The sequence below is a fragment of the Acanthamoeba castellanii genome, assembly GCF_000313135.1.
Source record: "Acanthamoeba castellanii str. Neff unplaced genomic scaffold scf7180000084730, whole genome shotgun sequence".
In the NCBI taxonomy this organism is placed as follows: domain Eukaryota; phylum Discosea; order Longamoebia; family Acanthamoebidae; genus Acanthamoeba; species Acanthamoeba castellanii.
In genome coordinates, this window is record NW_004457598.1 from 375,944 (window position 1) to 385,054 (window position 9,111).

Below are 9,111 nucleotides of genomic sequence, written 5' to 3' on the forward strand. Positions count from 1 at the left end.
AGATGAGATGCAGAAGCTGCCAGGGGCTATTCTTGTTGGCAAGGAGGTTGAGAAGAGCCGCCATTTCCAGCACATTGGTTGTCAGGATGGCAGCAAAGCAGTCTGTGTGGTGAGACAGGTTAGTAATCAAACACATGAGCCTTGATTCAGAGAGCAGTCATACCATGTTGATTTGGATTGGTGTAACCCATCATCTGGTTCAGCCTGTGCTGATCCCAGTGGTGAGTGGATGCATCAATGGAGATGTTGCACAGGACGATGTTGACTAGCTTGGGATTCATGCAAGTGACCCAGAGCTGTTCAATGCACTTGCAGAGGAGCTTCTGGTTGGATCTGGTTTCATCATGTGTTCATGCTGGTTCAAAAGGTTCTTCTGCTGAGTCAGTGGATTTCCTCTTGCCTTTAGCCTTTGCTCTACATTTCTCCTTTTCTTCAGCTTTCTCCTTCTCCTCTTTCTCCTTTTGAATCCTCTCTTGCAACTCTTGGATAACGTCTTCAATTCTGATGTGTGGATTGCTGAGGATCAGAAGAAGTTGCTCCTGGTCACAGGCAATGTGATGATCCTAATGTAAAGCAAGCAATTAGATTGGCATATGTTGACTGCAATTCATCACATACACATACACAATAAAAATAATGGAGCATATATCAACTACAATTCATCACATACACATACACAATGAAAGAAGTATGCAAAAGGAGAACATACCCACTCTCCAGTAGCCACCTTGTTCTTGAGGTGGATGAAGTCCCTATCCATGAGGCGTGTAGCCACCTTTCTTGCCTTGCTCAGGAACTTGACATGTCTCTGGCAGGCAATGAGGAGCTCCTTGAAGGCTGGAAGGGAGTACAGTCAGCACAATGGGATAGTTATAAGAAATACTGGTGGGGAGCATACCAGTTCTTGCTGATCTTGTACTTGTTGCCCACTTGGATCTGCTTGTGCTGTTCAGTTGAGATGTGCTTGAGGACATGAAGCAGAATTGGATCAGAAATCAAGTGATTGCAAAGATAGAGGGGCATGATTGGCATGGGTTCTTCAGATTCAGCATACAAATTCTCAAGGTATGTGGCACTCTTGGGCCAACCATCAACATTGAGGAACTTCTTCATGATGCCAGTGTAGTTGCACAGATTTTCTCATAGCTTCCTCTGTTCTGCCTCATTGAGCTTCTGAGCCTCAGGCTGCATGAAATAGTGGAGTTAGAAAGTGTTTGGAAGTTTGTAATTGTATGTCACATATGTGTACACAACAAAATGTACCATTGAGCTGATGAGATGGCTCACTCGCCTCAAGTAGTGGTCCAGAACTTGTTGGTGCATAGGGTGTCACAGTACTGGAAGAAGTCCTCCCACTCATCCTTGTGAACTGCAGCCTTGTCATGCATGTGGTTCCAGCCCCATGTGAGGATGTGAATGTCATCTTCTGAGACCTTGTTCTGGAAATGGAGAAAGGGTATTAGTTGGACCAGGGACATCATCAAAGTGAGTTGGAAAAAGAAAAACGTACATTGACAATGTCACAACACCACTTGAAAGACTTCCCAGGGAAAAGCTGCTGTGCAGTCTGAATGTGATGATTGCTGTTGATGATGCAGTACTCAGGCATCCCATCTTTGAGGATGCACTGAGAGGGAGGCAGCTCTTGAACAAGCAGACGCTCCATCGTCAGAACGCCCATCTTGTTCATTGATGTTGAGAGAACTCTGTGTCCTCTAGTGGTCACCAACTGATGAGTGCCACTCTTTGTCATTCAGTCAATGTCAATCATCACAGTGTTCATCTTCATAATGCTTGAGGAGGGCCTCCTCTGGAGGCATGGAGAGCTCCTCTTCTGTGGGCTAGGAGGAGATGAATTAGCAAACATTCTATTGTGTATGTGTATGTGATAGAATGTCCTGCAGTTGTGGTGCATAATTGGCTTCACAAACAGCATGAAAAGCATACCTCCTTCACTGGCAGATGTTGTTTGGGCTGTTGCATCAACCTGAAGAAAGTACAGGATTAGTGAGATTTATAAAGGACTACATTTCATTCAAAATCAAGCATTACCTCTGGTGCTCCAAGCAAATCCTGTGACATCTCCATGGTGGAGCTGGCTCCAGTGGTGCTATTTTTTTCGGCTTCTTGCTCTTTACTCTCAGGTATTCTGCTGAGAGTCAAGAACAATCTTCATTGATGAGAATATATCAGTTGTTCTATTGTGTACATGTATGATAAATTACCTATATAAAATGGTGGTTATAATTGATTATAAGAGTCAATATTGTTGAATAGAATGGAAATATGGAGTATAATGAAACAACTGTTATTATGAACTTTGCAGTGTCTCTGCTGCACCATCACCTCACCCTTCACTTAGCTATTCCTGCAGCAGGACTTCGTCCATTGACTCTCTACCTACAGTTTGACAACTGCAGCCAGGAGAACAAGAACAAGTACATGCTGGCCTACTGCCACTGGCTGGTGTTCAACAAGGTGTTTCAATCAATCACCATATCCTTCCTGCCTGTGGGACACACCCATGAGGATATTGACCAGATGTTCTCAACCTTCATGATTGGCATGAAGTATAATCCCCAGGTCCTGACCATCAAGGCTTTCAAGCAAGGTCTGCAGGACTGGTATTCTGCACCCCACCTTCGCCCTGAGCCTATATTCCTTCTTGAGTGCTGGGCTATCAAATCCTGGCTGTGTACATGTATGTGATAAAACTTTTGAGATGGGTTGGAGTGAGCACTTGTCATGGAGGTTCAAAAGGTACATCAAGAGGTTCGCCCAGTCAGCCCAATGTGCCATACATGGGGCGCTGTAACAAACCTCAGGTGCTGCATGCAATACACAACACCAACAACTTACTTCCTTCTTTTTCCCCTCCTGAGTGGCTCATGATCAGGCAGTTCTTTGGTGTGGGTTGGGCTAAGGTGACTGGAGTCTTCGTCCAGATCAGGCCAGTCTTTCTGCATGCTAAGAAGCTGTGACCAGAAGGCAGGTCTCATCTGGTTGTTGATATCCAGTGAAACATCTGCACACATGAGGGAATTGTAGAGGTGGGTGGGTAAGCAGTCAAGTGGTAGGACCCATCCATTGCTTCATCCAGCCAGTCTAGGAAGATGTGTGCATGGGTAGTGCGACTGACCACACCAAGCCACACAGCTCCTTTCTCACCAGCAATTGCCACAATGGCTCCATCATCTGGCTTCACTGATGTCAGCTCAAGTGTAGCACTTCTGGTGAGACTGATGGACGCATTGATGGGCTGATCCAATGGCTCCAGGTCAGAGAGAAGGTCATTCTGAGCATGTTTGTACCCATAAACCCAGCCAAATGGGTCACTGGTGAGCTGCTCTGGAGGTGGCCTATACAACAAAAACTGTAAAACTGGATGCTTACTCTATCATGTACACATACACAATGTCTACACATTCAAACTACCATTTCTTTGTTTATCACAGACATGTTGGCGCAAAGTAAAATCTGACTCTACCTTGTTTTGTGTCAGTGCTACTTGGAACAACCTCAAAATGCATCTTGCTTTTGCTTTCACCCCCTCCATCAATTCCATAATCAGTGGCCAACATGGTGCCCTCACTTCCAGTTCATGTACAACCTCACACCATATTCAGTCAGTTGCACTCACAGACAGAACTTCATTCTTCATATTTGTGCTGAATTAGAGCACTATTCCTGAAGTTAAAATTCCACTCCATTTCATGCTGCTAAATTCACTTTTAACTCCACAAATTCCAAGTTTTTATGAAATCATTTTCATCTCAAGTCTCTCAATATCACTTATATGCAGCAGTCTAGCATGTCAAAATCACACATGCAGATCCAAATCTTCCAAACTGCCCTATAAATCAAAAATGTCAAATCTCACACGATTTTAGCACAACAAAAATTCCACAGTCATTTGTGACCTCTCATTTCAAATGACCACAAGTTTATGGTGCCTTTCTGGGCAAAGATGGCTTCACAACATGCTTCAACTTCACCAAAAAGTGAGGCAAGATGGTATGTCAATGGTCAGCCTTTCTATTTTAATTACTAACTTGCATGTAGAGTATTGTTTCTCTCACAGGCAGTGAGATGGAGAGTCTCACACAGATCATAGAGGTCTGTCTAATGGGCCTGATCCCAGCAGAGGAACAGCTCTGCTGGGAATGGCACATAGACATTCTTCGCCTGCTTCAGCAGAGTGAGTACACCAACAAGACCCTCAAGAAGATGATCAGGATGAGGTGATTGTGGAAGTCCAACATGTATTGGCTCTATGGTAATGTCAGCAATGGGAACAAGAAGATAAAGAAAAAGAAAAAGATGGCAAGGAGGAAGAAGAGGGTGAGCACAATGAAGAGGAGAAGAGACGATGACAGTGACAATGGCAACGACAATGAGACCAAGCTGAGCTTCACCTTTGTGAACTTCAAAACCTGTGAACACTGGGCTGACACTATCAAGTTCCTTGGCCCCCCAGAATTTCAGGATACTAAGCTCTGGGAGCAGTGGCACCAACTGGCCAAGTCAGTGTGCATGAATCAACATAACATCACATGCAACATCCTTGTCAGGGTTTGTACCCCCATCTGCTTTTCATTAACATGCTAACAGTGTGTGTGTGTGTCTACAGACCCATGAGAAGGATGCTGTACTTTGACAACAGGTGTGCTTCAAGTGACTGAGTGTCTCGTTGAACGGCGCCCGGCCCTCCGGCGTGAATTGGACGGGACGGAGTGAGAGTCGGTTCGACCCGCCATCGATGAGCACAGGCTGAATCATCAGGTGTCGAAGCCGCTGGTCGTTAGCGATCAGGTTGTAAAACTCATCGGCTAGCCGCAGAACGAGATCCTGACACACATAATCATCAGACACACAACACACGACACACACACGACACACACACGACACACGACACTACACACGCCACACACACGATACCCGAGAAAACGAGCCGAGAGGTAGTTCTTACCAACGTCACAGGCTTGTCCTCCTTAACGTAGAACTTTTTCACGATGGGGGTTCCTCCGAGCACCAACTTGCGAGGTTGGGCTGTACAGGAGGAACGCGGGGCGTGAGAAGAGGGTATCTATCTGCGGTCGTTAGTTACAACAACGCCCAAAACCGGCAGAGAGACGCGCCCTTACCTGGGATCACCTGGAAGCGCTTCTCCAAGTCGCATCTGCGATTGCCGGGTCCCAGATAGCAGATTCGTACGGGGAACGAGCCGCTGGTTGTGGGCGCCTTCAATTGCGAACAGTCGACCTCCAGGTTGCTCTGACCCTGCGCCCAGCGTCAGTCATCCGATCGTACGCGACTAGACACCCCCCCCCCAAATCATGAAGTTAAGTCTGGAGGCCCTGTACAACGCACCTCGAGCCGGAACCTGGCACCTAGGATCTCGAAGGAGAGCGACACCATTCGCTCTCTGTTGAATGACCGGCCAGCCTGGTCCACGAGCTCGAGCTATGCGTGACCACGGACGGAATGGAGTCAGCACAAGCGAAGCTGGAAGCAGTCAAAGTCGAAGCAGTCGGTGTCGTACGCGGACGACGCCGAGAGACTGGCCAGCTTGCAGCTCCAGCCTCTGCTCCCCGTGGATATAGAAGTGGACATCGCTGGGCACGAGCGGTGCGGTGATGGTCACTGGCAGGTGCTTCGTCAAGCTGCAGTTGCCATCTGATTGTGTCCAAGCAACCTAAGGGTCAGCATGTGACACACAGCCACACGCACCGCACGGCACTGCTCATGGGCGGTCGAGGGAAAACGAGAGCTGCAGGGCACCTTCGCCTTCAAAGTGAAACGTGAGAGAGGTGGCGACAGGATGCTCGTCGGAAATGATTGCCTGGAGCTTGGTGAACGTAGCAACCCCTTTCGACAACTTGATGCTCTGTTCCGAAACGCGCCTGGAGGGTTTCGCGGTTTCAGCAGAGTCGTGGGAGTGGTCATGGGGATTTGAGCGCGTACAGTGTGGAGTTCTCGAGCATGATGACGTGGCCCTCGGCGTCCTTGATCGTGTGTCTACAGAGGTCCACCAAGCGCCAGGTGATAGGCTGCAGCTCTTGGCCGGCCTCGACCGTGAGCTCCTCAGGGTCGCAGAGCATATCGTCCACAGGCCCTATGCCATGCAACGCATCGACGACACCCGTCTGTGCGGGCTGTGCGAGCTGACGATCGTCGTTTGACTCTGAGGCCTCTTTCTCCAATGGCAGGCACTGAAGGAGAGATGAGTCAAGGCCTTCCTTGCTGCAGCAACACAACGAGAAAGGAAGCAGACGACCACCGCCACCAACCTGAAACCGAGCGTTGAATTTGTTGAAGCACGAGTGGCACAGCACCACAGCATCTTCACCCTCGGCTGCTTCATTACCATGATCGTCGTCGTCATTGTCATCGTCATCGCGCACCTCGGCCCCTGCCACCACTGTCACAGTGACAAGCCATAAATGTCAGCCCAGCAGTCAATCAGTACTACAACCGAGCAAGGGGGGATGTATGGTATGCATAGAAATATATACATATATACTCCGCTTCTTGTGCTGCGTGATCTGGTGGCGATAGATGACCTGGCCCTGGACGTTGGTCACGCTGACGGCCAGGCGGTGGCGGGTGGGCCTGTGCGTCTGGTCCAGATTCCGGCACTCGAGCCATTCCCAATTTACGTCGCACACGAAGAACGCGACCCAGCCGGCCTTGTTGGCTCGGCCGCGCTTAATGCGGCATTGGGTGAGGTGTGTCCACGGCCGCCAGATCGGGCCGCCATTGAATCCGTGCACCGTCACCGAGGGCTGGAGGGCATCGACGTGCGCCTCGGAGACCAGCAGCCGCAGTTGCGTGCCGGTCGAGTGCTCGGGCGCATGGTGCAGCTCGCACAGGACCTCCGCGACCCCGGTGCTGGTGCAGATGATCGCGGGCTGCATCGGCGGCGACCTTAGCGGGGAAAGCATGTATGTGGGACACGAACGTGACGACGACGACGACGACGACGACGACGGCGTGATGCCCATGCTGAGTGGATCGTTACCAGGACCCGGCGTCGAAGGCCAAGCTCGGAAGGCGCTGGACACGTTCGTCATCATCTCAGTTGGGAGGGAGAAATCGATCAGCCCGGTGGCGGTCTCCAGTTCAGTTACGGCGGGATAGTAGTGAAGCGTTGGGGTTGACGGCGAACTTGGTTGGCCTTGGTGCCCCCCGTTCACCGGCTCGGTGGTCGACCTCGCTTCCGACCGGGGCCTTTTTTTCGAATTGCCGTGTAGCGGCTGCAGCTGGGGGTTGTCGTCCTTCTTGTTGTGTCTCCACATGAAGTGGATGGCGTGGGCTTGGGAGGATCTGCACTCCTTCCCGCACACGGCGCAGGTGACGGCCTGTTGGCGCCTCTTCCGCTTACCTCCCTGCAGTCGCGTGCGCTCTTCGCCTTCGTTCTTTCATCAGGGGGGGGAAGACAGAAAAAATAGATTTATAGTGAGGCCCACAACAAGAAGAGAAAGAGAGGGATTGAGTGTGGTTGAGGACCTCTTCTGCTTGCATCCTTTTCGGCCGCTAGAGCCCTCCTGTCTTTGTCTTCGCCGTGTTGACAAGACAATAAACTAAACTCCAGTAAAAGCAAACTCCTTTATTACAAACTTACAAAGCTGCCTTTAGTTGTTGCGCAAGGGCCTGCGTGGTCTGGGTTTGGAGCCTCCTGTGCGAAACTCTGAGCGCTTGCACCCTTCGCTGGCGAACAGGGCGATGATGGCGCCAGAGAGGAGCATGGGCGGGGCGAGAAGGGTGAAGCGCCAGGCGGCGTCGGTGCCCCAGTACTGGTAGAGGGCCGCAGCTCCGGTGAGGAGCGAGCCGGAGGGCAGCGCGAGGGCGAGGGCCATGTTGCTGGGGGCGAGGCCCTGCGGGGCCGTCTGCATGGTGTAGGCGAGGCCGACCCACCAGCCGAGCCAGGTTCCGCCCAGGGCAAGCAGCCAGGAGGCGGCGATGAAGATCATGTCCGAGTGGCCGTGGCTTGGGTTCTTCTTCTTTCTCTCTTTTGCGTTTCGCTAAAACAAAATGTCATTCTTTTTATCACTCGCTTTTTTGCCATTGGCCGAGCGGGCGGGGTTAAGGCAAAAAAGAAAAACGAAAAAAACAAAAGAAAAAATGCGCTACGCGGAGGGCTGGGCGAGGCTGGGGAAGGTGGTGGCGATGGCTTCGCAGAACTTGGTGCCGGCCACGCTCTTCATCTGGGGACTCAAGCGAGGCGAATACACGGCCAGCCCCAGCACGCCCGGCACCACCACTGCAAAGGGGTGTTTGTGTGTGCGTCACGTGTGCAGTGTCATCGAGGCCTTAGTTGCACGTTGTAGTTATGTTGGTCGTGAAAGTGATGTAGTTTTGCTTTGGTGGCACATTAGCGTTATAGTTTGGCCAAAGAGGTGTTTGTGGTGCGTACCGAGGATGGCGCCGGAGAGGGAGCTCTTGGCGGCGAGGTGGATGCTCTGCGCCCACTTGTCGGTCACGTTCAGGATCTGCACCGTCTGCGTCGCCACCGCCTTCGACACCGCGCTCCTGCGTTCATTGCATTCCATTGAATCGAATCACAGGCATCAGCACTGCAGTAAAAAGGGAAAAAGAAAGGAAAAAAGAACGAAGAAGAAGAATAGGTACTTAGCGGTGAGGGGCGAGGTGCCGGCGTTGGCCAGGGTGGCGGCGATGGCGGCCAGGCCCTGGCAGGTGGTCTCGACGGAGCACAGCTGATAGAACAGGTCCACCAGCTCGCCCAGGTTGGCCTTGGCGTCCACCACTTCGTTGGCCCGCTGCGTGAAGAGAAGAAGAACGTCACAACTCTGCATTCTCTGCATTCTTATCAGACAGAGCGACACGCGCGTACCAGCCAGTGGGCCAATCCGCGAGCCCTGTGCGACACACACACACACACACACACACACACACACACACACACACACACACAAGAGTGAGGCTCTGATGAATGATGATGGTGTCAATGGCCAAAGGCGCGTCGGTACTTGTTGTCGTGGTCCTGGCTGAGCGTGAGGTACGAGGGCATGCTCACCGACAGCCCGCCGCCGCCGCCAAAGGCCAGCTTCGGGGGAGAGCTCAGGGCCGCGTAGCCCTCCAGGCACCGGG

At 51.4% G+C, this 9,111-nt stretch overlaps 5 protein-coding genes across 5 annotated transcripts; all 5 read right to left on the reverse strand.

Moving 5' to 3' along the window:
• Positions 1 to 350: 350 nt before the first annotated feature.
• Positions 351 to 974, reverse strand: ACA1_386930 (uncharacterized protein; the record flags this gene model as incomplete). The annotated part of the gene is made up of 3 exons (XM_004347186.1): positions 351 to 539; positions 710 to 837; positions 899 to 974. 3 exons carry the CDS (start codon positions 972 to 974, stop codon positions 351 to 353), a joined length of 393 nt encoding a protein of 130 aa, XP_004347236.1.
• A 318-nt stretch (positions 975 to 1,292) lies between these two features.
• Positions 1,293 to 1,681, reverse strand: ACA1_386940 (uncharacterized protein; the record flags this gene model as incomplete). Its single annotated transcript, XM_004347187.1, has 2 exons — positions 1,293 to 1,439; positions 1,511 to 1,681. 2 exons carry the CDS (start codon positions 1,679 to 1,681, stop codon positions 1,293 to 1,295), a joined length of 318 nt encoding a protein of 105 aa, XP_004347237.1.
• Positions 1,682 to 4,481: 2,800 nt separating this feature from the next.
• On the reverse strand, positions 4,482 to 7,004 carry ACA1_386950 (uncharacterized protein; the record flags this gene model as incomplete). Its single annotated transcript, XM_004347188.1, has 10 exons — positions 4,482 to 4,489; positions 4,653 to 4,848; positions 4,970 to 5,049; positions 5,145 to 5,280; positions 5,371 to 5,463; positions 5,543 to 5,676; positions 5,782 to 5,903; positions 5,965 to 6,243; positions 6,298 to 6,412; positions 6,524 to 7,004. The coding sequence occupies 10 exons, from the start codon at positions 7,002 to 7,004 to the stop codon at positions 4,482 to 4,484; spliced, it is 1,644 nt and encodes a 547-aa protein (XP_004347238.1).
• A 630-nt stretch (positions 7,005 to 7,634) lies between these two features.
• ACA1_386960 (uncharacterized protein) lies at positions 7,635 to 7,973 on the reverse strand (the record flags this gene model as incomplete). The annotated part of the gene is made up of 2 exons (XM_004347189.1): positions 7,635 to 7,653; positions 7,705 to 7,973. The coding sequence occupies 2 exons, from the start codon at positions 7,971 to 7,973 to the stop codon at positions 7,635 to 7,637; spliced, it is 288 nt and encodes a 95-aa protein (XP_004347239.1).
• A 156-nt stretch (positions 7,974 to 8,129) lies between these two features.
• ACA1_386970 (glutaminase) lies at positions 8,130 to 9,031 on the reverse strand (the record flags this gene model as incomplete). The annotated part of the gene is made up of 5 exons (XM_004347190.1): positions 8,130 to 8,263; positions 8,417 to 8,532; positions 8,632 to 8,780; positions 8,855 to 8,879; positions 8,991 to 9,031. The coding sequence occupies 5 exons, from the start codon at positions 9,029 to 9,031 to the stop codon at positions 8,130 to 8,132; spliced, it is 465 nt and encodes a 154-aa protein (XP_004347240.1).
• Between the last annotated feature and the right edge of the window lie 80 nt (positions 9,032 to 9,111).